Source organism: Lissotriton vulgaris, unplaced genomic scaffold (assembly GCF_964263255.1).
Source record: "Lissotriton vulgaris unplaced genomic scaffold, aLisVul1.2 SCAFFOLD_1008, whole genome shotgun sequence".
In the NCBI taxonomy this organism is placed as follows: Eukaryota; Metazoa; Chordata; class Amphibia; order Caudata; family Salamandridae; genus Lissotriton; species Lissotriton vulgaris.
The window spans coordinates 148467-174697 of NW_028255746.1; the positions used below are offsets into that span (position 1 = coordinate 148467).

Sequence of the window (26231 nt, forward strand, 5' to 3'; positions counted from 1 at the left end):
GGATACCCCGCAGAAGGGTGCATCTTTTGCACCACTGCTGCATCACAAGGGACGCAATGGCGGCATGAAAGAGGCGCTAGAGGCGTGTAAATCTGCACCATGAAGTATGGTCGTTGGAGGTTAAAACTTCCATAATGGGTGTTGCCTTGGAACAATTGCATGCTGCTGTATCACATAATACGCAATGTATGAAATGTCCAACACAAATTAAACATATTAACATGAATAAAAAAGACAATTGTTTTAAAGTAAAATCAAATAAAGCCCAGGCAAAGTTTAAATCATCACTACTATAAAAATACAACATTGTATCATACTGTATCACCATTGGGCCCTTTGCGGGCTATTAGCATGTATTTCTTTTATTGCCTTTCAAAAAACGGGCCACATTCACATATCAGTTTTACAATGTAAAGCTTTGCGGCCTATTTGCGACCATACTTTTGTCACTATAGCTACATTTTTGGCGCTAACACACAGGAAGCAATGTATTACTGCTCTCTGTCACAGGGGTGTGGTATTGATTTTTACCACATTGCTTGTGATTGTGCTGAAAGGAGGAGGTGTCTGTTGGATTGTGCTGTTGCTGTGTGATTTTGAGAATGGTGCTGTGTGCTGTGTCCTGTCAAAAGTGTCATTTGGTCTGTTTTATTTGTTTTACATTGTTTGTGTGTTTACTGTCCTCAGTCTTGTTGTATTTGTGTGGAGTTAGTTACTTAGTTAGTTTGTTCAAGTTTGATTAGTGGGTTATCACTTATTAGAGTTTAAGTGGGTAGCAGGGTGCAGGGAGATGCCGGGTGTGGGGAGGTCAGGGAGGATGAGTGAGGGGGCATTGGGGGGCTTTCTGTGGTTGATTCAACATTACCTACCTTTGATGTTGGAGTCTGGGGGACGTATCCTTCAGGGGTACAGGGTGCCGGTGAGGAAGGTGTACTCATAGACATTTTGGCACAGTGAAATCAGAAGATATGCCGCAGTGCTGTTTCACAGTAGTGGCAGTGTGTAGCTCATAGTGAAAAGTAGAAATGTTGTGTTACCCATACAATACATGGATGTGTTTGTCAATTGCAGTTGCATATTAGTGCACTGCAGTGCTGTGCTTAGCTGTGTCTGTGGTAACATACCATGCTTGTATCTGGATCATGTGTACAGACTCCACTCTCACAATGTTTGACATCAGACAACAAGCATTTAGTGAGCATGCACGTAGCCCAATTGCAGTCCCCTCAACCAAAATCCTGAACAAAATCCTACACATTTGGAAGGCCTCTGCACGCATGTATACCAACATTCCGCGCAGCAGCCACATCACACCCCACCTGTGAGCCCAGCACTAGCTCACTTTCAACAAGAGGGTCACAATCAAGCTCCTAACACACACAAGGCACTCCACAACACAGGCCCAGCGTAGCTCTAACAACTTCTCAGCTTCTACCTCACATACATGCCATCTCTGCTATGCCATGCTCACCCTTGTAACACTTCCCCGCATCCAGTGTGCGACCTCCAGGGCTGAAAATTCACACTCCTCACCACCCAGACCTGGGGCACTATCCCCATCCTCCTGCAGCACACCCAGGAAATGCAAACCTTCAGGTGACTCTGCAAGACGTGGCTGTTCATGCAGTATTAGCATCCCACCCAGCGCATTGAGACACTCACAGTTGAGTGGTGTGCTTTATGGACGTGCAGCTTGATACCTTGGGATATATAATTGGCTACTACACAGTCATCTCACTGATATCCGTGTCAGATTACAGATGTATATTGGTTCCATTTCACTTGGTGGACCTTCTTGTGGATTCACATTCCATTACTTATTGCCTCAGTGGAATTCTTTCTTGGTCAGGTAAACAGCCATCTGTGCGTATTACATGAACACATTTACAAGACAAGTTTGAGACTGCACCAGTGCTGGCCCATATGACACATGATTTGATGGATGTTGGAGTGGCAGACAGTCCATTGAGAGTGTCATAGCCCAGGGAATTGGGGTAGTTTGATGTGCCATTGTCAATGAAAAGTACATTTTCTGCAAGCTCATGCATGTGTCCCAAGTGAGTGTTTGTGGACGTTGCATGACAGTGGAATGAGGAGGTCAGTGGAATGACGTTAGACAAAATACTAAAGTGAGACAAGCCATTGTACGTCACTGTCTGCAATTTGTTGTAGATAGGCCCCCAATTGACCTGAGGGTCACACCAGACAATGGAACTTGGATGCTATTCTATAGGAGATTTCATCACGCCTCTTGCCAACACTTTACGGGCATTTTTATACTGCATGGCAGTGATGAGTTGGTGACCTATCCGGGTAATGTGGCCCCCACATCTTATGGATCTGCCAGGAGCACATTACATGAGTTTGCAGGTGTAGTCTTATTGTGTGATTTTGAAATTCACCACACACATTTGATTTGTGTGCGCACACACACATGCAACTCTGACAGCACATTGTGGATGCACTGTGTATGTTGATGTTCATGTGCATAATTAGGCATGCCACCGCAGACATTGGCACACAGGAGACATTGGGCACATGTACTTGAGAAGTCTGCAGGCAAGTGTGTATGTGTCAGGCTGCCAATCCTTGCACGAGTTTGGATACTACTCAGACACATGTGGGCAATTGCTGCAGGTGTGCAGATGTTGGGGTAGGCATGCCTAATTGTGCGCAGGTGCATAGTCATTTCCTCCACATCCACAATGTGGCATCCGTGTCAATTTGTATGTGCATGCTGACGTGGCAAGGGGAACATTTGGTAATTTTTCAACATGTCACGTTTTTGTGCCACTGTGATTTTAGCAGATGCACATGTGGGGTGCTCTGGCATTGTGATTTGACTATGTTTGCCAAGCTTTTCGCTGCACATTTAATGTTCAGTCAGGCTGCCACAATGTGCCATGATATGGAATGGGAAACCAACATTGTGGTACATTTTTTAGGAGGGTGATGCTGGTTCTGCAACACAAAGGTGCTTGCTGATATGCACTATTGGATTCAAATGGAAAATAAACTTCTGTTGTGCTTTGGCATACTATTGAAATTCAATTAATCATATTGGCATGCCCCTCATCAATACATTTTGCCTCTTGTTGATAATTTCCCCCCCACGTTTTTGCCGCACACCCCAGGTGGTACATGGCACATAGGTAAGAGGAAATATGGGGGAGGAGGGCTAAACCAGGGTGCAACAAATGCGACAACATGCCCCAATATAGTAGATTTCTCCATCAGGAGAGGGGCAAGATGGCTTGTCTGTTGCCATAGAAGATTCACATTGATGGAGCTAGGTCTAGGAAAGGAGGGGGGTGTGGTAATGGGAATAGATATATAGCAGCCACCCACATGTGAAAGGGTATAGAAGAATGGAGAAGAAATTATTGCAGACATTGTTTCTAGTAAAGCGGGAAATATTCAAAGAGTATCCAGCTTCTTGTTTGTGGACCCTGCAAAGTAACGGGCCATCAGATGAAAAAGATATAGCAACCCAATAGTGCAGTGATGATTGAAGTGGGAGGAATTCCGTAATCTAAAAGGAGCGTAAGCAGGTGCGTGCAAAAGTTTTTGCTTCATATTTTTCAAATGAGAGATAATACGTTCTTTGATGGCATGGGGGTAATTTGCTTTAGAGTGGCCAACTTGCTTGTGGCTTCAGACTGTTTGTCAGATAGGGCGCCACCCATTCCAACCTCTCAGTTTGCGGGGGTGAGGACCCTCAACTTGTGGTTGGGGGGCAATTCTAGCAAGTGTTTAGCCTCAGTAAGGTAGTTTATCATCTGTTGCTTGCTATTTCACTGAAAGAGAAGGCCAAGGGGGAGAACCAATTGATACTTAAGTCCCCAATTATGCAGTTTCATACTAACAGTTTTGAAGTTCCTTTTAACTGTAATTGGGGAGAGATCTTGGAAGATCTGTAGCATGTGGTCCTAAAAGATGATGTCCACCTTCCCACTTGCAGCCCTGAAGACAGACTGCTTGTCCTGGAAAAAACTTCCTTGTCCTCGAATAAATGGACCCTAGTGGGAATGTCTGGAGCTTAATCTGAGCAGCCAGCTGAGGCCATGATGTGGTGTGCCCTGTCCAGGACGAGTGGCTGGTCTTTCCATCCCTGTCAGATAACTCAAAGCCAGTCCCCGGGAAAGGCCATAATGGCTTCTCTCTCAGCCCACTGAGGGTCCCCTCGAAAACAAACATTATTTGGGTGACTGCGGTAATCTAGGTCTTCCAGCTTGGTCAAGATGCCAGTCTGTTGCTCTTGCAGAGTAACCATATGGTGCCTAAGCAGGTCTTGGTATTCTGCATGCGAGTCCATTGTTTTTTTAAGGTCGTCTACTCGCGCAACTTTGGAGGAGATGTCATTGCGAAGTTCCTGTATACAACTCTTAAAGTCCACTTTGAGTGACCCAATTTGAGGCCATATGGTACAGGTATCCTCCTAAAGATTTACCAAGCAAAATGCGACATTTGGGGCAGGATTTTGGGGTTTTTATGATGTATCTTCTGTACAACGTGTGGAAAACGCATTTTTGAGGGATATTTTAGCTGTACCTGTCAGTTCCCCAGCTTTTAACTGCCATAGCAAGTTGGGTATTTCCTATATTACAGATGTGATTAAAGTAAAACCGTTGCTTGTTTGGCACCGTGTTTGGACGTCCAGTTTTACCGGCCTAAACAGGAAAATTATCAAGGACTCAATGAGTTTGGATCACTTGTTTGACATATGTTAAGAATCTCATGTTTGATTTGGGACACCAAGAATATTACACATCCCCAGAGTCGATGAATTCTATACCAAGGAAGGATCTTAAAGCAATTTGCATTTCTCATCTTGAGTCGATTAGAATGGCCGCTGAGATGAATAAATGTATGGTAGTCCAACATCAAATGACTTTGAGTACTTATGAAATCCAACCGTACCTTTTCTGTTGTACTGGGGGATATGATAGATATCTTTTTAACACATTTTAGGTTTGGCATCTTTCATTGTCTATTTAGTTATCCAAGGATGAATGATTGGTCTAGCAATCACAGTCCCTGTCCTTGTGACAACACTTCCCCCCAAACCACTTTCCACGCAATTTTATTTTGTAAATACTATGGTAAGGACAGATAAAGATGGATTATGCCCCTATCAAAGGTGAGGAGATGGAGGCTATGTTGTTATGCCTTTTTATATCTGCAGTTGCTGATAGTGTGTATTGTATATGTGTTATGACCAGCATTCTAAAGAAGATCTTGAAAGCAAGGAAAAGAATAAATATAAAAATAAAAGATTTCTATGTAAATGAACTTGTCTGTACTATTAGCTGTAGGGTTGCCCAGTTCTTAAATGTATTAATATGATCAGCTTAGCATTGTTTTTATCTAATGAATTGTGTAATATGTGTATTTGTATTTAATATGTCTGCTTTTGTGATTTTAATGGGTAAATCTAATGACCTGTTGTAATATATGAATTTTTGTATTTTACCATACGTCCCTGAGAAATGTTTTCATATAGTCTTGTGTGATGTGTAGGCTTGCAGGGGTCACCACGGGTTGTGAAGAGAATTCACCCTTGCTATTCATGGCTTCTTGTGAGGGTTTGGCCTAAGGAGAGATGATGGAAGAGTCTCTGGACGCCTTACCTTTGAACTTAGAAGGGCAAGGGGGCACCAAGTCCAGCTGTGTCCTCCAGAGTAAGGATGCAGGGGCCATCACTAAACACTCTAAGGCCTCCTAGGAAATTGATAAGTCATGGCTGCCTTCAATGGACCCCAAGGGTCAACAGGGTGCACTAGAGCTAGGGTTGGTGAGGACTCAGGCAACAGTGGGCATAAATGCCAGCTGTCCGTGGTTCTAGGATTCCAGCCACTGCTGTGTGGGATGGTTGTTGGTAAGATGGGACCCCTCCTACAGAGTGCAGCAATTATTGCTGCAGCCATCCCTAGGCTCTCGACAGGGACTAGGCCATGATTCTAGGTAAAGGGCCACACAGCCAGATTCCTCTTAGGGCTCTCCACAATAGTACAAGTTTCAGGCCCCCTTCCATGGTGGCCATGAAGGCTGGCCACTATCAGTCCCCCTCAGCAGCCCTATCCAAGGCAAGAGTTGGGCTGGAGACTGGACATGTTGGGGATAAACCTGTCCCCAAGGCTATTGCATGGCTGGAGCCGGCACAGTGTAATCACTGTATGGGCTTCAAAAAAGGGCCAGGTGTGTTAACTGGCCCCAAGCACATCTGAGTGTTGCAGATCACTAACATCCTTTATAATGTCCCTAGGGAGGTGAGGAGCAGACACACATTAGCAGCCATGACCTGAGAGTACAGTACATGGTCTCCCGGCCAGATAGGGGTGGTAAGCAGCCATGGGCCATGCAGGCAAGAGCAGTGGGGAGGTAGGGCAGGGTGGGAAGATTTTAGAGATGACCACAAGGAAAAATAAAAAAACAATTCATTTTCCCTTGTCATTGCCTGTCGAAGTCCCCCCACCCAGCCCTATCACCCCACCCCTCTTCCTTGCATGGGCCATGGGTGGTGGTCAGAATTGCCTTAAGGGGGGCCTGCCTCTCCAGGGTGGTCTTGGGGCAGTCCTGGCAGACGTTAGGCCACTCACATAGAAGCCACCACTATGCGAGACCACCAGCCCAAGAAAGTCAGTGATGCAGCCTCAGCACAGCAGTCTGTCATGGCCCAGGACCGGGGATTAATCAATAAATCAGTATTGGTATAGCGCGCTAATCACCCGGAGTGGTATCCAGGCACTGTGTGGAGTGGGGCTTATTCGAACAGCCAGGTCTTGAGGCTGTTCCTGAATTCAGCGAGGGAGTTAGAGATTTGGAGGTGGATGAGAAGGGATAGAGCCGTTCAGCTCCTCCCACACCATGTTTTATTTTGCGGGTCTGGGCCCCCCAGCATGCTCACCACCAGAGAACAGACTGTTCTTGGGCACCAGACTGGGTACAAGATTCTTCCAGTTGGCAGTTGGGAAAGCTGCTTGTAACACAAAGTATACATACATTGAGTCACACAAACATATATAGGGTAAAAATGAAATAATCCCAGTGTTTAAACTTGAAGCTATGGAAACATATAATGTCTAATGTCCAAAGATTCAAGAACAGGATATCCTTAAAACTTTGTTTTATATCGTAGGATAGCTGACACAGGACATAAAACAATGTCCTCAATGTTTCAACCCTATGATCATGTGTTAGCCTATATGCATCATTCCAGGTCTGCATAAGTTCTACTAAGGTAACAAACCAGAGGACAGCCCTCAAACACTGCAATCAGGAACACACAGCTTGTGTCCTGTCTGATATATCACAACACAATTGACTCCAGCTGGAGTTCTCTCGGTAAAGAGAGGGTGTGCATCCCCTGATTAATTTTCCAATTTTTCCAATGAAATCCCATCATTGGATTCATAGCTAGTTGAAACCAATTCCTTGCATTGGAGCAGCAGCCGGCATGCTCACGGTGCCCCTTCAACTACAAAAAAATTGCAAGCTGTGCACTTTGCATTTTTAGAGGATATCACCAAGAAGAAAATGATGGCTTTTGTACATTATCCTCAAAGTGCCCACCATATAAATTCAGTGGTAGCCCACAAGAGAGACCAATGGGATGCCCTCATGAAACCTATGCTAGGGTAATTCTTGCCATTGATTTGCATGAAAGCATTGTCATTTCTGATTTGTGGGCTCCTTTGAGTGTTTGATGACACTCTGACGATTGCAATGTTGGGAACCATCATTTAATGAACCATCATTTCAGTTGTTACAGTATTCTGGGCTGTATCATGAGATGTCAACAACTGTAGCATCCATATAATCACCACTGTCCGATAGCCCTCATCCTGTAGGGAAAGTAAGTAGTAGCAATCGGTTAGTGACACTAGAATAACATTTATATTGTTGAAACCTCCTTGGGTTAATGAGAATATCTTGTACCTTTCCACTGTCAGTCGAACAAAAACATTAGCCTTTGCTTTTGGATAGCATAGAAGGCATACCTTTATTTCATAAAGACTGAGGGATACAATTCCACTTGGCTATATCTACTTGGCCTTCTTAAGATGCTTTCAGATGTACTGTAAACACTTAAAAGTCAGAGGAGTCAGATGATGCCTGAACTAAGGAGGTCTTAGTTGATTTGACTCTGCATTAAGAGATAGAAGAAAATCATATAATTTGGCAGGGGGACCACAAGAGATTTAGCAAAAGTGGGGTCTCCATCACCTTAGCAGCTCTGAACAGAGAGTTGAACAGAGCTGAGCAGAGCCGAGGGAACTCTTATCTCCCATGTCAAACAGCAAGGAGGTAAGAAGGCAGTTGGAGGGAGGCCAGTGCCGCCAGCAATAGTAGGCAGTGGTGGTGTGTGCACCTGATGGACCCGCGGAAGCAGGCCACCTAGGTTGGGCGCGGCTTGCGGACCTGCCAGGAGGCCCGAGCTTCCCCAGTGACTCTGCTCAACAGAGCCCCAGCCTCAGGAGAGGCAGGGGAAGTTGCAGTAAGCAAGCAGCAAGTCAGCAGGAGGGCACTGCAGGAGGACACCACGTCCCAAGGAATCGCTCAGCATTGACCAAGGAGGAGCAAGGGAGGAGCAGAGAAGCACCAGTGTAGAATTGCCTGGCATTCCCCTCCTTTCTATGCCAGCCATCTGGTTGCAGCCATAAGGTTAGGCAATACTGGCAGGAATGGAACACCAGCACTTTGAGTTAGTCCTGCCAACTACCACAACAGTTGGAACAGCCTAAAGGGTGCAAGGAGGTTTTCAGGCTATAGCCAAGATCCTCCAGGATGCCCACTACTAACCATCAGGCTCCGGTAGAGGCTAGTTAAAACATTGCCCCCGGCAGCCGGGCGTTAGCAGAACTAGCACAATAACCCGAACTCAGCTCCTACAGAGAGAAAGGTCTCAGCAAGCGGCAAGTGGTAATTTCTGGATTCTGGTTTTGTGGTTGCAATAATTAAAGCCTGCAAACAACGCTCAAATACCAGAAGGAAACTAGAAAACTGGACATTTTTGGGAAAATTAAGCACAGGACAAAACAGCACAACATAGGGTAAATGCCATTACCTGAGAGCGAGAAAAAAAAAAGAAAGCAAAAAAAAAGAAAAATCAAGATCAAGTTGGGTTATTAAGGGGGATGGAAAAGTGTCAGTCAGAGACAGAAAGGGTGCAGTCTCAAACTGGTAGAGACGCAACATGGTCTGGTACACTTCATAAAGCTCTACCATACCAGAGGACAGTAATAAAGGGACAATAAACAACACAACAAACAAGATTAACACCCGACAAGAAGGAAGGGACAGGGAAAGGATCAGTACTCAAATAGAAATCAAAGAGAAAACTTAAAAAGTACCTAAAAAAGACCTCAAAACAGATGGGGGCCATTCCCAACTTAGGCACAATTCCCGGGACACCTACCCAAAACACACAACGGCTACTCAAACCTAAAGAGTCATACAGGTTGTAAAAGAAATGAGATCTGGAAAAGAGAGGCGGTCGGTTACATCCATACTCAGCAAGATGAAAAAGAAGAGCAAAGGCATTAGTGAGATCTCCAGCAACGAGAACCAGATAATGGAAGAGAGTATACTACACAACCAGAGACTGGTGGTTGTGGATAACGTCCTAACCCAGATCTCTGGAAGGGCTAGAGGTAGCCTCCAGCCCAAGATCTACACTAAATTCTAATTCCTAAATGACGCAGGGAAGTGCTCTGTTCCAGTAATGAAAGTGTGAGTGACCTCCAATCTCCCCTTTGTCCAGTTATAGTAGACAATTCAAGCTATAACACAAAGAAGAAAGAACCTGGCAAGGGTGAGAAAGGGGGCAAGACCACTCCACGCCCAGCCGGCCCCCAAGAAGGGCCAACCCCAAAGACAATGTAGGATGGCACACTTAAAGAAGACCACACAGCTCCTCTAATATCGGCTTTACGGGGTGTACACCTAGGAATACACCAGGCACCATTAAGTGATCTTGGCATTCTCCTGAGCCAAGAACAGGCTTACCACTTGAACCTTCCAGTACAGTATTGCCAAGAAGAGAATGAATAATCCCCAAAAACATGCAAAATCACAAAAAAGGGGATATGACTACCATCACGGCCATCCTCTCCTCAACAACTAATAAGGAGGCCATCACAGTGCCATCAGAAACCACTACTCAGTGACCTATGACAAGAAATAGTGAAACTACAGTCGGAGAAGAACAAAAAGCAACGGCCAATGAGCTCATTCAACTACAAGCAACACAGGTAGCTTCAGAATTAAGTCACCCCATTTCGTGGTCAGACAAGGACGCCCTATTAACCTCAATTAGTCCTGGAGGAGCTGGGGAAGGATGGGGTGAAGACAACAGAGGAACATAGCATTATAAGCCGTAAGTTAAAACATACTTTAACTTTGAATCGCCAGGCATAGAGCCCAACCAACTACTCAACAGCCCAACAGGAAGCACCATGGTGGAAGAAAGAGGAGAATCAGAGGTGCCTATCCCAGATTTAGCTAACAGTGGGGTTGATACAACGTTGGTACCAGAGGGGCATGACCCTTTAAACACTTCCAGTTCTAGGCATCCCGAGATCTCTGGCGAGCACCGAAGTCATCCCAAGGGAAGGGACCGGCCAGGCACAGGAAACACCTGTTGTCCATATTGGACACTATGCAGCTATCCATCAAGGCAATGCAGATCCACTCTGATAAAATGGACATTCAACCATTCTTAATTTAGTTCTTAAATCAGTTGCCACTCATGTTGCGAACATCAATTACTGACTCGCGGACCTAAGAAAACAGATCCACAGGGTTCAGGAAGATACACAGGTAACACAAACACAATGCACCTGGTTCACCATAATAGACAAACTGTTCACACTCCTTTCATCAATGGGGGACTTGGTGGGTGATATCAGGACCTTAATGAATAAAGCTAACATAAACACTCAAGAAATGCCCGCAAACAGCAATATAGAGAGGACTACTGGTAGAGAAGTGGCAAGCAAGAAAAGGAGCAGGAGAAAAAAACCTCAAAGGTCTCCACAAAGGACTCCAGGACCACTACCTGTCAAGACCTGGATGGTCCAGAACTTCCAACGCCACAGAATCCGGATGTCATGGGCGGAAATGGTCAGCAAAAACAGCAATGTAAAAGAAGCGAGTGGTGACTTAGAACAAAGCCATCATATGCAGCAATCGGAAGGTGAACATTCACCACCAAATTACAAGACCAGAACTTAGGACGATGTAATGAGGATCGGGCACACAGACACAAGCAGAGGAAGAAAGGGAGACAGAGGAAGAAGATCATAACAAACTACTTCCACTTAGACAGATCAGAGCATGGGATAAAAAGCCCAGCTGATATGTTTACATCTGAACTCCTGTCACCGAAGACATATAACAAGGCAGGCCATCCAACCACGACTATTCCCCAGGGTACTTCAGAACTCGAGTTGGAAAGTCCTGGGGGAGAACTGCCCAAGTGAGCTCACACATCAGGAGGCAAAATCACGATGACCGGGAGCTCCCTACTTTCCAGAACCAGCAACTTCCAACAGGAAACACACTACGCAAAATGTCTTGCTTAAGGCATGGCGCCTTCCATATCAAGAGATCTAAAAACATTTATCTTCAAGCACATTATGTCAAAACCTTTGTTAGTAAAAAAAAAAAAATCTTATTTATTTTATATATATGAAATCCAACAGTACCTTTTTTTACAGCACAATGCACCAGTAACTTTTATGAGACTGTCAAAACCCTGAAACTAAGGACTGCCTACTGCACACTTAGGGCCAGATGCATCAAGCGAAATGCGCTCGCAAAAGGGCCAGATTCTGAGAATCTGGCCCTTTGCGAGTGCAATTTTTGCATTTGGGATGCATCATCCCAAATGCAAAAATCGCAAATAGAGAATTCGCTAAATTGCGATTGTTTGCATTTAAGGAATCTCAAATTGAGATTCCTTAAACGCAATGCATGAAAGTATCAAAAATAGCGAATTCGCTATTAGGGCACGCAAATTACCACGAAGTACAACCTCATGGTAATTTGCAAAAACTTTGAAAAATGCACTTTTGTGCATTTTTCAAAGTTTCATGTTGCGCACACACATGCCCTAAGGGCATGTGTGTGCGCAACATATATGCACAGATCAAATTCAGGGGTGTAACAGGGTGTCCTTTGGACACCCCTGCACCCTTGAACTCGCAATCTCAATTTGCGAATCGCTAATTGCGATTCGCAGATTGAGATTGTCTTCCCATTCATTCCTATGGGCCTCTAGGCCCATAGGAATGAATGGGGAGGCATTCATTAATTGCGACTCGCAATTTGCGAGTCGCAATTGAAGAATTCTAAGGAATCGCTATTTTTGTAGAGATTGCTTGATGCATTCCATTTTGCCATTCCTTATTAGCGATTCCTTATTTTTCGCTAATAAGGAATCGCAAAATGGATGCTTGGTGCATCTGGCCCTTAATTAACTAATATTGCGCAGAAGCCCTGCATAAACTACCTGAAATGTTGTCTTTTTAACGATAGCCATTAATTCAATGATGTGTCATTTATCACAACAGAAGCTGCTATTTGTGTACATTAATATCCAAACAAAATTGTATGTTCATTTTATATGCATCTTTTATGGTTTTATGTGAACCGAAATAAAGATATACTGAACTGACCTGAACTGATTGATTTTTATTACAAAGCCAGTACATGATAAATTATGCATGTTTTCTGCAGAACATTATAAACTGTTAAGATCCTGCCAGATAAACTTAATTCTGTACTTTAAGTTTACATTATGTGTTGCAACACATATTTTGCAATGCCATATGAAATTGGCATGGCTTCCTTTAAATAGCTGCAAACAGTTGACATTGCGGCCTACTGTTCTTGTTTTAGGTGCCAAAACCATGAGGCACAGAAATTCTGCAAGGTTGTCTAATGCACAAAAGCAGGAATATTCAAAGAACTCATGGGAATTAGTTTACCCATGGCATATCAGTGGTTCTGTACTGAATATTACTGCATAAAAAAAAACACAACAGACAAACCTACCCTGACAATTCTGACCATCAGCATCCACTTGATATTTAATCCCTACTCAAAACAAGGGTGTCAGTAAATTATTCCTCAGTATCAAGGAGCACAGGCATATTGTTAACTAGCATTGTCAGGATTGCAAATGTATTCTCCACTTCTGGAACTATATCCTGTAATCCAAGGGCCCGATTCACAGAATGAATTTAAGACTCAATCCTAAACTTACTACTATTTTGGTGTTCACAGAATGCACTTACTACTTTTGGCATTCACAGAATGCACTTACTACTTTTGGTATTCGCAGAATGAACTTACTACTTTTGGTATTCACAGAAGTTAGGATTTTGTCTTAAGTTTGTCTTAAGACAGACTTACGATAAAATCCTAACTTCTGTGAATACCAAAAGTAGTAAGTTAATTCTGTGAATGCCAAAAGTAGTAAGTGCATTCTGTGAATACCATAATAGTAGTAAGTTTAGGATTGAGTCTTAAGTTCATTCTGTGAATTGGGCCCACAGTGTATAGTTGTGCATAGAACCGGTATCCAGTCAGCTCGCTTGACTTAATATATAAGAAATATCTTAATATATACTTTAATAGTGTTTCATATTCTATCAGGTCTTGGTGGTTGCAGTAGTCTCCATCACTGTGTTTTAAATGTCCAGCTCAATATCTTTCTTACAGCTTCTTTAACTGTATTATTTCTCAGGCTGTATATCAGGGGGTTCAAAGCAGGTGTCAGAATGGTGAGAATCACAGTAACCACTTTGTACTGCACCTCTGAAGAGCTTGCATTGGGGCGTATCTCATTCAGGAAGGTACTGCCATAGAAAAGAAAAACACAGGTCAAATGGGAGAGGCATGTGGAGGCAGCCCGGCTTCTCCGCGTTGTGTTACCCATCTTCAGGATGGCTATAAAAACGTAAAAGTAGGAGACAAATATAACAAGGAGAGAACCTCCTACTATGATGGAAGCAAATATAGAAAGAATCAATTCATTTATCAAGATGTCAGTGCAGGACATCTTCCAGAGCACTGGAAAATCACAAACAAAGTGGTTCATGATATCAGGACCACAAAAAGATAATCGATAAATACAACTTGTATTTATCAGAGAATCTAGAAAGCCTCCTATGTATGACCCTGCAACCAAATGCAAAATCATACCATTGTTCATGATGACTGTATATGTCAATGGGCTACATACTGCTACATATCGGTCAAATGCCATTGCTGCCAACAGGAAGAATTCTGTGCCGCCAAAGCCACAAAAGAAAAATATTTGAACAATGCAGCCAGAAAATGTGATCATCCGTTTCTCAGTAAGAAGATCAGCCAGCATCTTGGGAGAGATAACAGAGGTAAAGGATAAATCCAAAAGAGCAAGTTGGCTGAGGAAAAAGTACATGGGTGTGTGGAGCTTGGGGCTGAGCCAGACAATGACCATAATACTTATGTTTGCTAACAGAGTGAAGATGTAGACAGATAAAAACAGTAAAAAGAACGGAACTTCCAGCTTTGGGTCAGTGGTGAATCCCACGAAGAAGAACATGGTCACAGTGCTTTCATTTCTTTGCACCATGTCTTTGGTGATGATATTTATCTAAGAGAAAAAAGACATGTAGGATGTACATCAGCTTCCATACAGTATACACACATTGAAACCATATTCTTCGAAAACCTGCATTATGTAGAATAATTAATCTTACTAATTATTAGTCAAAGTTTCAAAGCAAGGAAAATTCCAGATATTATTTAATCTTTAGATTGAAAAAGATACATTCATGACATGCTTTAAATTCTGTGTATAGTCATATGTATTATTTTCTTATTTAGTAAGCAGTTCTGTTTGTTTAAAAATTAAGTGAAATTAACTAGTTTCTAATTCATACCTATATGAATAATATAATATGCACAGGCGGAGTTTGTTTAGGCGTGCCACGTGGAACTCCACGAAGTGGTAAAAAACTCAGCAGCACTATGCAGAGTTCTGCAAGTGGGTGGAGGTGCTCATTGTGGCTGTTCAGGTGCTAAACGCATTGTGTAGTACTTTATCACGCTAGAAATCAAACGTAAATGGCACTACGCAGTTTGCATGGGCACTGCCATGTTGTATTTGCTATGTTTATGGTGCTTTGGCCTATGTTTTGAATCCCTCTTTAATCCATCTAATTTTACCCTTCAAAAACTTATCTACCCATAATTTTCATGGATTACCTTACCCTGTGTCTTTTTGCTTTTGTATTTTTTTTTTTTATTGTGTTTTTACTGGACTTTGCTTTTTATTTTTTCCCTTACTTTCCTATTTTCTTCCTTCCTTCTTTTTCCTACCTGTTTCTACTTTCTTCTCTTCTTCCCACCCATTGCCATGATAGACCAGGGGAGTGACAGTGCCTGACCCCCCACCCCCGAAACAAGCACCAAGCACAGCTGCCGACCTTGCGGTCGGCAAGGCCATGAAGTAGTGCAGCCCTGTACAACCTGCTCTGAGGTGGAAGTGGCTGCACCAGTTTTTAATGTGCACTGCCACCTCCCCTCTCTCCTGGCAGCAAGTGCAAGGTCTGGCAGGGGGTACGCCCTCCGGGAGCATAAGCAGGGGTAGGAGAGGGCGTGCTGGTCTGTGTGCACCCAACAACAGCTTATACACTGGAAGGCTGACTTCCTGGAGAAGGAAAAGGACCTGCTCGAGCTGCTGGGTGTTGCGAGCCTTGATGAGAAATAATTATTTATTTGCTGTGTTCAATATATGCCAATATCTTTTCCCAAATAGCAGGCATGCTGCTCACACTCAGGTAAGCTAGGTTTATGTTACAATATTATGTGATCATAGTGTTGAAGGTGGTCATCAGTGCTACCTATTCCTACTTGTTGGCTTGGGCTGTCTATTTCAAAAAAAGTCATACAGACCCTCCTCTGTCCAGTCACTAAGATAGTTGTAGTTATTAATCTTAGTGAGTTAGTGCGTTCTTATACAGTCCCAACACCAAGCAAATTCTGGTTGATGTGTAGTATGCATGCATCTATGCAGTAAAAAAATGTGGGTTGTGTAGGGCCCATCAAAGATGGTATTTGAGACTAAGAGATTGAGAATGAGATGAGTAGCAAAGATCATTTGTTACAATGTATTAGTTGTTTCACAATGCAGTTTAAGAAATTTGAAATAGGGTTAGAAAGTTAGGAATTGGAATAAGATACTAGAGGTAATAAAGGAAATTCGATTTAGAAAAGTTACTGTGTTTGCATTTCCTTGCCAAAATATTTTTGCGGAGATTACTATTAACTGTAACACTAATCTTATTTTCTGTATTGGCATCCAGGGGCAGGAAGAGGGATGGGCCTCAAGGATCCAGCTACGCAGGCAAGGGAGCTGTCACTTCCTCCACAAGTGCCTCAGCAGATGGCTTTGCTGTCCCGAATAGGTCCTCCTGTTTGTAAAATAATTTTTTTCCTAACTTTTGGCATTCCACAATTAGAATTAATATCCTTTTTCTGTGCATGTTCCCTATATTTCTCTCAAGTCCTCTTAGTTGTATTTGTTTGTTTCCTAAATTGTTCTTATCTTCCTATATTATCCTATTTACCTATTTTCTATAATTCAAGTTACTGGACTTGACTTCAAACTGCATGTACTAGTCCGTCTGTTCTACTCTACTATGACGATTGCATGTCTAAGTTAGATAGCGTATGCATGTTTGTTGAGATGGCTTTCTTTTTCTTGCTCATGCTCAAACTGTAAAGCAAGAGAGTGGCCATGGTAATAGCGGAACCCCCAATGTTGTATATGGATAATTAATATGGTATATCAGCAGTTGATGATTGTGCAACATGGCTTGAAGTATGAGGAAGGCCTATTGCATTCACCAACAAAGACCATGTGTTTTTCGTTGATCAATTATTCCACCCCTTCTTTAAGCTTCGTTGACCAAACTCATCATAGTTCTGCCTCTCCATTACAAAAACCTTTTGGCTGGCTTGACTATCTGGCTTATCAAACATCACCAACCAACAAAATCCCCAACATCATTTTTAGAATTTGATAGAAGATACTTTCACTGAACTGTAGTGATGTATTGTGGTTGTATTTTGTTTAAAAAAAAATAAGAATGGAAGAGGCATATCTGGCATCTAAAATAAAATTGATAAATATGTTTTCTAGCTGCACAGAACACCATTGCCAAAACCAGCATCCAGAGTGGATGCGGCAGTGGCCGATGAACGGAGTTCCAGCAGTGGCAAGGACGGGCAGTGGTAAGTCACATTGCTTGCTGATTGACAATTAGCAATATATACTCACTGCAAGAGTGTTGACTCGTGACCACCCCACTTTAGGGGGTATAGCAGGAGGAGAGTAGTTAATGGCCTTTTCCTTCTGCAACTTGGAAGGTTGACATTGACGTTTAACAACAAGGAATTGATAGAAATGGGTGGAAGGGGAACGGATGGGTGAAATGTAATATGAGTGTAAGGATGCATGGGTGAATACGTAGGTGAAATAAGTCATAAAGGTGGGTAATACGATGCATGAGCGGGAAAAAGATGAATGAAAGAATTTACGCTGTGTGATGATGCCTGCCTGGGTAGGAGAAATGGTATGAGTGAACAGATTAGTTGAGAACCACAGTTAGGCAAGTGACATATAGTACATATATGCGGGCATGTAGTATGTGGGCTAACAAAACAACTGGCAACATAGTTATGATGTATCAAATGACTTGTATAACTGCTTAACAGGTAGTTAAAATATTTGTATTTTTTATTTTATTTTAATGTTTTAGTCTTAACCTTATCAAAAATATATGATGATATTTTCTAAAAAACACATATCAATCATCTGCAGTGTCCTATACTATAGTTAGCACAATAGTTAATGCGTTTTCATTATACACTTAATAAGTAAGTAAGACAGTAAGTAAGTAAATGTTTAGTGTTTAGTCAATTAAAACCGCAACAATAAAAGACATATATATACAAATAAAAAATTAAAAGAGAATAAAGAATATGTCCATTTCATCTCTGTAAATCACTCATAAAATGTCATTATTAAAATTCAGTTCCCAAGTGCTTGTCCATTTATCTCTGCCGCAAGACTAACCCTTTTAACAAAGCTTTCGAAAACTTTAAGGAATCTGTTCAGTTTACCATTCAGATGTGGATCTAATGGATTTAGACACGCAATTATTGCAGCTCTAAAGAACCTGATGCCTCTGACGGTGACACTTTGTTTGAGCAGGGTGGCTCGTTCATTGTAAAGTTTATTACAAGTACATATTACATGAATAAAGTCTTCTTTATGGTAATCACAGAGCCGGAATGATTTTGGACCTGTACACCCAGGTTGACTGATTCGCTATGGATGGTAGTTTTCCAAAACGTAATGCCATTAATTGCTTTTTTACGTGAATTGAAAATTTCAAAGTAAGGTATGAAGCCGGTGCATTGACTTGTAATTGTTTATCACCATTCAAGCAGGCGACCTTAACCTGAAGATTTTTTTATCAATATTTACTGAATGGATTTTAGCTGCTTTGTTTATTGCTTGTTTGAAGGACTGATATGGCAGATTTTTATTCCATAAATCAGTTGTGCAAGTTATTGAGTAAGATTTACATAAATATTGATTGATGGGAGAATTTCTATCCTCATCCACTTTGGCCCATAGTGCTTCATTAATTGGAGATATGGTTTCATTCTGTTTCAGCCGATACCAGATTTTTACTGTAGAATACATTATCGCTATAACTTCATTGGTTAAGCCGAATTCAAGACAGTATTTACAACAAGGGGTGGTGAGGGACAGAGTCTCTGAATTAAACAGAATACTCTCACCCAGTCAAGAGATCAGGGCTAGATCCAACACCGTTTTTTAGCTCACTGCACCATCCCAGTTTCAGGACTGGGTAAGAGTGGTCTGCTCAATTCAGACACTCTGTTCATCACCACCCCCTTTTGTAAATCGATTTTGGCCACTATAGGTGTGGCAGGGTATACTCAGACATGAGTCCCTTTCTCACTGCTCCATCAGGATTCAAGCAAGCCGGGCCGAAGAGGCTGAAATGCCAGAAACCGGTCCCCGGTAGCTTGTCTCCTTTCTGGTAAAGAATTGGCTTGGTAGTTTAGTCTGCCCTGTTCCCATGATGCACTGGGCCAGGGACAGACTGATTTGCATATAGCCAGGTTCTGAGCTGGGATGGGGCAGTGAGATAAATAACGGTGATGGATCAAGCCCTGATCTTTGGACTGGGTAAGAGTGGTCTGCTCAATTCAGACACTCTGTTCATCACCACCCCCTTTTGTAAATCGATTTTGGCCACTATAGGTGTGGCAGGGTATACTCAGACATGAGTCCCTTTCTCACTGCTCCATCAGGATTCAAGCAAGCCGGGCCGAAGAGGCTGAAATGCCAGAAACCCTCCCCGGTAGCTTGTCTCCTTTCTGGTAAAGAATTGGCTTGGTAGTTTAGTCTGCCCTGTTCCCATGATGCACTGGGCCAGGGACAGACTGATTTGCATATAGCCAGGTTCTGAGCTGGGATGGGGCAGTGAGATAAATAACGGTGATGGATCAAGCCCTGATCTTTGGACTGGGTAAGAGTGGTCTGCTCAATTCAGACACTCTGTTCATCACCACCCCCCTTTTGTAATTTGAATTCAAGACAGACCTGTGCCGGTGAGGCCGACTGTGGTAGTTGAAATACTTTTTTGTAGAGAGAAGCTATTAGTTTGTTCAAAATCTCTGAATCTTCACCATAAAAAGTAGCACTGGCAGATGTTATCGTGGGGAGGATTTCCGCCGTCATCACTGCTAACAGTGGTTTATATGATGGGCCCTTCAAATTTTTGCCAGTTGACTGAAGGCGAATATGAGAGCGCTGGTTCTCTGAGTCATATACTTTTTTTGTTCTTTATGAAATTGTTAATTGTCAATATAGAATCCCAGCTACTTGTATTGTTTAACTTCCTCTAATTGGTTGCCATTATGCCAGATAGTCTGTTTGCATCTCCACCGGCTGCCAATCACCATAGTTTTAGTATTTAATGTATTTATTTCTAGTTTGTTTGCTGAAATGTAAACTGACATTTCATTTAAGACTCTTTGAAGTCCGATCTTTGTTTGACTCATTAACACCACATCGTCAGCATACGAGAGGTGAGTAAGTACCAGTTTACCAAGTTTCGGCGGATGAGAGTTAATGCAGTCTAGCCTCTGTGAAAGATCAGACATAAACAAATGAAAAAGATGTGGAGCCAAAACACACCTTGCTTAAGGTCTCTGGTCATAAACAACTTTCTCGATAATCTGGAGCCATCTCCTATCTTAATTCTTAACCATGTATTGGAGTAAAATAGTAGTATTCCTTTTAGTAACCTGTCAGATATGTCCCAGGTTCGCAACTTTTTCCACAGGAGGTGACGATCAACGCTATCAAATGCCGCCTTTAGGTCTATGAAGCAGAGGTAACGTTGTTGTTTCCTCTGCTTGCACTTGTTAGCTATTAAAGATAGAGCTAAGATGTTCATTTTCGTCCCTAATCCTTGCCTAAAGCCAATCTGGTTTACAGGGATGAGCTTGAGATTGTCAGACCAATCCTACAGATCTTCTAAAATGAGTGTGGCATAATATTTGGCTTCAACATCTAGGAGGGCGATTAACCTGTAGTTTGATGGATTAGTTCTGTCTCCTCCTTTAAAAATGGGTGTCGATATTGAGCCTTGCCAATTCATACGGATGTTATTTAGGAGCTCTATTTCTTTATATAACTTAAAAAGATATTTACCCCAGAACGATGTATCATGCTTAAAAATAGCTTGAGGGATTCCATTAGGTCCTGGAGCACTGTCACCTCTCCCTTTCTTAATTATACGAATAACTCCTTCGGTTGTCATGGAGGAATGACTTGTTACTATGTTCGAGGAATGTGCACCATTTGTCTCCTGCGGCTTCCATTTTTCCTCCTTTTGCTTAGCCCTGGAGACATTTTTCCTCTCGTGTGGCACATGGTGACCCCTCCTGAACTATTTGTTTCAGTGACCCCTTGCATGTTAGGTTTGGATATATTTTTTCCGTTAGCCTGTCCCTGGGTGATTAATTCTAGCTTGTCATGGGTAATGATTTCTGTGAACTTTGTAGTTAAAAATTCAACCCAATCATATTCTTGAATATTTGATGAAAGCACATTCACCAGCCTGTGTAGTTTGTTTATGATTTCCCAAAATTTGTTTGAATTTGTGTTCTTAGCGCTACAAAGCAGTTCATCCCTTAATGTATCATTGCTCATCCATTTTTCTTCCCATAGCTCTTTTTTATCGATTTTCCTTAGCTGCCGCACTCTATCCCAGGATACTTGTTCGGGAACTGTTCTTTTTAACCTCCTGATAGCTTTTTTTAGTTCGCATTTCAAGGTTCTCAGCCCAGCCGTTGTTTTTTTGTTTGATTCTTTTTTGCCCCATGATTTTTAGTCTGATGTTGTCCACTCGGTATTAATGTTGTGAGCTTCGCCGTGAATTTTACCCAAGCTTGTATTTTATTCAGGGCCACAAAATCATTAGCCGTTATCATCGTCTTTATTTTGGACTGTAATGCATCAATCGTTTGTTTGACCATTTTAGCCGTTTTAGGTCAACTGTATGAATATTTTCTTCTATTGTTGTTTGGCGATTTTTAGCCTGAAATGTATGTGCTGGTAGGAATGGTCACTCATTGTTGTGAATTCTATAGAAAACTGGGAGAGGTGTGGCATCAATGAAACTGAGATGGCTGTATAGTCCAGTCTTGATCACGTCTTTCCTTCATGGAATGTATGTTTTGGTGGGAATTCATCTGTTGTTCTGCTGTTTAATACTCTCAGTTCAAGAAACTCTAAAGCATTTACCAGACGTTGACCTTCATCGTCTGATGTAGGTCTCATTGCCTGATATTGCTAAGGAACATTCCAATATATATTGTCAGATTCTAACATGTCATCTTCATCCGGGGTGTATATTAAATTAGAGTTAAAATCCCCTTTCAGTATCAAATCCCATGAGGGATATGTACTCCTTATATCTGTAATTGTTGTGATCAACTGAGCATTATGGGCTGATTTTTTCCTAACTAGGGGATGTGCGTATGTATTGATCAGCAGGACTGTTTTTGTTCTACCGACTGTCCCTGATGTAAGTTTTATCAGTTGGGTATTTGGACCGGCTGAGGCCTTCTGTTCTGTTTCGATTTTTATTGCTGTAGATATATAGACTGCCAGACCCCCTTTGGGACGTCCATAAATTTTGGTTTTAGTAGCAGGGACTGTATAGTGTATGTAATTTGCCAGGGGAAGATCTTCTAATGCCCAAGTCTCCTGCAGGGATATTTTTTGGCCCCAGCTATGTTCCATGAGAGCAGTTGTATGTTTCCTAGGTCTGGTGCGACTGATGTCTTTTCCAGTGGTCAATGGCCTGTATCATCCACGCTTAACGCTCCTGGGAGCCAGCACCATCTGTCCTGGACCAAATCCTTTCCGGTTGACTGGTCCTTCTGTATTTCTCTCATCAGTGCCATTGGAAGGTTGCTGCCTTTTGCACCTTTGAGGACTGTATATTTGTTCTGTATGTTTTCTCTTTCACCCTGTCCATAGCTCTTGTTGTCATTAGAGTTAACAGTTAAAGGTCCTGGGTAACGTGGTATCGTTGGTCTTGACAGTTTTATTCCCCAAGCTTCGAATTGTGGCTGGGAGTTCAAAATGTGCTGGACGTCTTCTTCTGACTGCCATGTAGTCAGCGTTCGTTCCATATATTTTTAGTCTCCTTTTGCTATAAACTCAACTGCCAATAAGTTCGACGAGGTCAGATATTTTAAAGCTGGAATATTAGCTGTTAATTTCAATATGTTCCCTCTATTCAGTATATCTTGTGGCCCTTTTGAGTCGTATTTCGGTATTAAAAATATTTGCTGTTTCGTAAGAGAAATACATTGATCTATCTTAAATATTAGGTCCTCATTCTTGTTATCAACTGTAATTTGTTTCTTGTCGTCTTTTAATTGAACTCTTAAATTTACATATTGGGTCTTATTTCCTGGTGTTGTGTTTAGAGCTTGTTTATTATCCGTTACGCTGACCTCCTGGAAGATTTCAGCGTTATGGTTAATTAATAATTCCTGCTCTAAATTCCTTTGGGTGGTCTCAAATCTCTGTATCAATTGGGGATTCAGTTGCTTTTTCTCCATTGGATAGACATCCCCCAGACCACGCTCATGGGCCTTAGGATTTTCCGTTGTCAGTCTTACCGATATGCTTTGTCCGAGTTTGTGAGCCTCTGGGTTTAAGTTTTCTTCTTTTTTTCGTATTCCATTTTTATCTCTCGCCAACCGTCCTCCCGAATTTCTGTGGGACTGTATTCATTTTTTTCCCCTCTTCGGCTGTTTGCTGCCTTGTTCTCAGAAGTTTTTTGGACGAGGGCATTATGAGCCGTTAGTTTACTCGCAGTTGTTCTTGGTTGTTCATAGCTTTTCAGATCTTCATTGTTGGAATCAGTGTCTTGCCTGCTTTCGTTCTGTGGCTTCTGTGGCTTAGCCATGCTTGAATCCTTTGTCTTTGTCATTTGCTTTTTACCTGTTTTACTCCTAGATGTGATGTTTTTTTTGGTTTTGGAACCATATATTTTGTCTCCTTTTCTGTTTATAATCTCCTGAGTATTCCCCGGATTTATGGCTAATACCAAGTTTGTGTCACCTCCTCTTCCTAGTTTCTGATTGGCTTCTGCTGCTTTGTCCTTATATGCCTTTTCAGACGTTTTACTACTGGTCAAGTATTTATACGTATAGCTGGCCTGTAGCTGCTTTGTTTGTCTTGACCAAGCAGAAAATTGGGTAAACCTTGGTGGTAAGCTGCTTTGTTAGAAAAGACGTTTTGTTTCTTGCTTTCCTGTCACATTTTTTTGTTTCCATGACAGGTTTGGTTCTTTATTATTTTTTTTGTCCTGATGTATAGCTTTATCACTTCTGGTTAACTGATCGTCTAATTCGGCTTTGCAAAGAACCAGACTTGAATGGACTTGTATATCTTCTGGATAAAATTCAGTTGGTTCAACTTTGTTATCTCTCAACTCCAAAGTTGATTTATTTATTACTATTATCTGTTCTAATAATGTTGGCAGAAGACTCAATTTTTCCATTATTGGGCTGCAGGCACACTGAACTGAATATTTTGATTGAACTCTTGTAATTAAATTGTTTATTTTTTACAGTTGTGTGTTTATCCCTGCAATTTGTAGAGCTATAATATTCATTAAATCTATTTGAATGTCCATGTTATCCATTTGCATATTGAATGCCTATGGCTGAGATACCCGCCACCCCCTCTCAACACAATCCCCAAGGATGGGAAACCGGAAACAGTTCTGAAGTTTTTGGAGACGGGAGGGAGTGACCCTCCCGGGCCGTATTTATTAAAATATGAAACAAAATTAAAACATTAAAATAAACAGTTTCATATTATGTACAATTTCATTACCACATTGCGATGTTTGGCTAACCTTAACATATCCTCTAGTACAAAGGTTCTCCTAGCCGAACTAACATCCTACCAAACATTTACTTAACTTTTGAAATTGTACATCCTAACGTTTAAGGGCCAACGGCAAGGTCGTAACCGGTGTCAAGATCCCTAACCCAGACATATCCCCCTCACTTGAGAAGGGCGGCACGGAGGCATACCTCAAGTGCAACTACCAATTTCCCTTGACTTGACGGGGGCCCCAATAAAACTCGACGCCACTTAAAGGTCGTACGAGGACTCGTGTGAGGTATCTAGAAGGTAGCGTAGACCCCCCCCCAAACCCCACACAACTTACCACATCTGCCGTCGCAGACGTCCTGGCCCCGGGAAATTACCCAGGAGGGGGCTGTAACCCCTCCTACCCATGAAGGGGCCTTGACCGCCTTCCCTTTCCTTTCGGCGACCCATCCTTAGAAGGGACCGCCTCCCCGTTGAGGGGCCAATGGCCACCTCCCCCGAGCGCCCCCATCCGTAATGGGTGACGCCCACTCATAGGGATCTTCCAATTAGTGCTCACCGATCATGACCTTACCGCCCGACCAAAATAAATACGACAATGATAACTAAATAACTAAAGACTAAATATAACAGACAGTATCAACAACAACTTTACTCAAAGCATGCTTACTGATGAACACTAAAGCACAATTACTTTATTTGCAAAACATAAAACAAAAGCGATCATTCTTTATTGCATACTCAAAATTTCACGATAATACCACAACCTGTAAACGAAAATCAGAATTATCCATCAAACTTTATTCAAAACCACTCGCTGTCTTCAGGGGCTGGTGGGTGGGTCAAAATTGGCTCTTCGTTCCGTCTCGAGCTCACGTGCAGCGAGGAGGGCAGCTTTAGAGCACAGGAACAAGAGGATGCTTTCTGGTCTTGTTCCTCCTTTTATCCGTCTTCAGGGCGGGCGTAAACCCGCCCCTGCCTGCCCCAAGGGCGTGGCCAGCCGCTTCAGTGTCTAGGCCAACCCACTCTAGGGCGGGAACAAGGCGCGCCCCGGCTACGCCGCTTCGGGCATACCAGCCGAGACTCGCCTCCCGCCCAAGATGGCTTCCCGGGGGGATCGTGGTACTCTGCCATACGTTCGGGGGGACCGATTGGTCGCCCCTTTCCATATGGCTGAGATACCCGCCACCCCCTCTCAACACAATCCCCAAGGATGGGAAACCGGAAACAGTTCTGAAGTTTTTGAAGACGGGAGGGAGTGACCCTCCCGGGCCGTATTTATTAAAATATGAAACAAAATTAAAACATTAAAATAAACAGTTTCATATTATGTACAATTTCATTACCACATTGCGATGTTTGGCTAACCTTAACATATCCTCTAGTACAAAGGTTCTCCTAGCCGAACTAACATCCTACCAAACATTTACTTAACTTTTGAAATTGTACATCCTAACGTTTAAGGGCCAACGGCAAGGTCGTAACCGGTGTCAAGATCCCTAACCCAGACATATCCCCCTCACTTGAGAAGGGCGGCACGGAGGCATACCTCAAGTGCAACTACCAATTTCCCTTGACTTGACGGGGGCCCCAATAAAACTCGACGCCACTTAAAGGTCGTACGAGGACTCGTGTGAGGTATCTAGAAGGTAGTGTAGACCCCCCCCCAAACCCCACACAACTTACCACATCTGCCGTC

The 26231-nt window shown here is 42.5% G+C and overlaps 1 protein-coding gene across 1 annotated transcript; it reads right to left on the bottom strand.

Moving 5' to 3' along the window:
* Window positions 1–13687: 13687 nt before the first annotated feature.
* LOC147659015 (olfactory receptor 5A2-like) lies at window positions 13688–14626 on the bottom strand. Its single transcript, XM_086952041.1, has one exon. It carries the CDS (start codon window positions 14624–14626, stop codon window positions 13688–13690), a length of 939 nt encoding a protein of 312 aa, XP_086808167.1.
* Between the last annotated feature and the right edge of the window lie 11605 nt (window positions 14627–26231).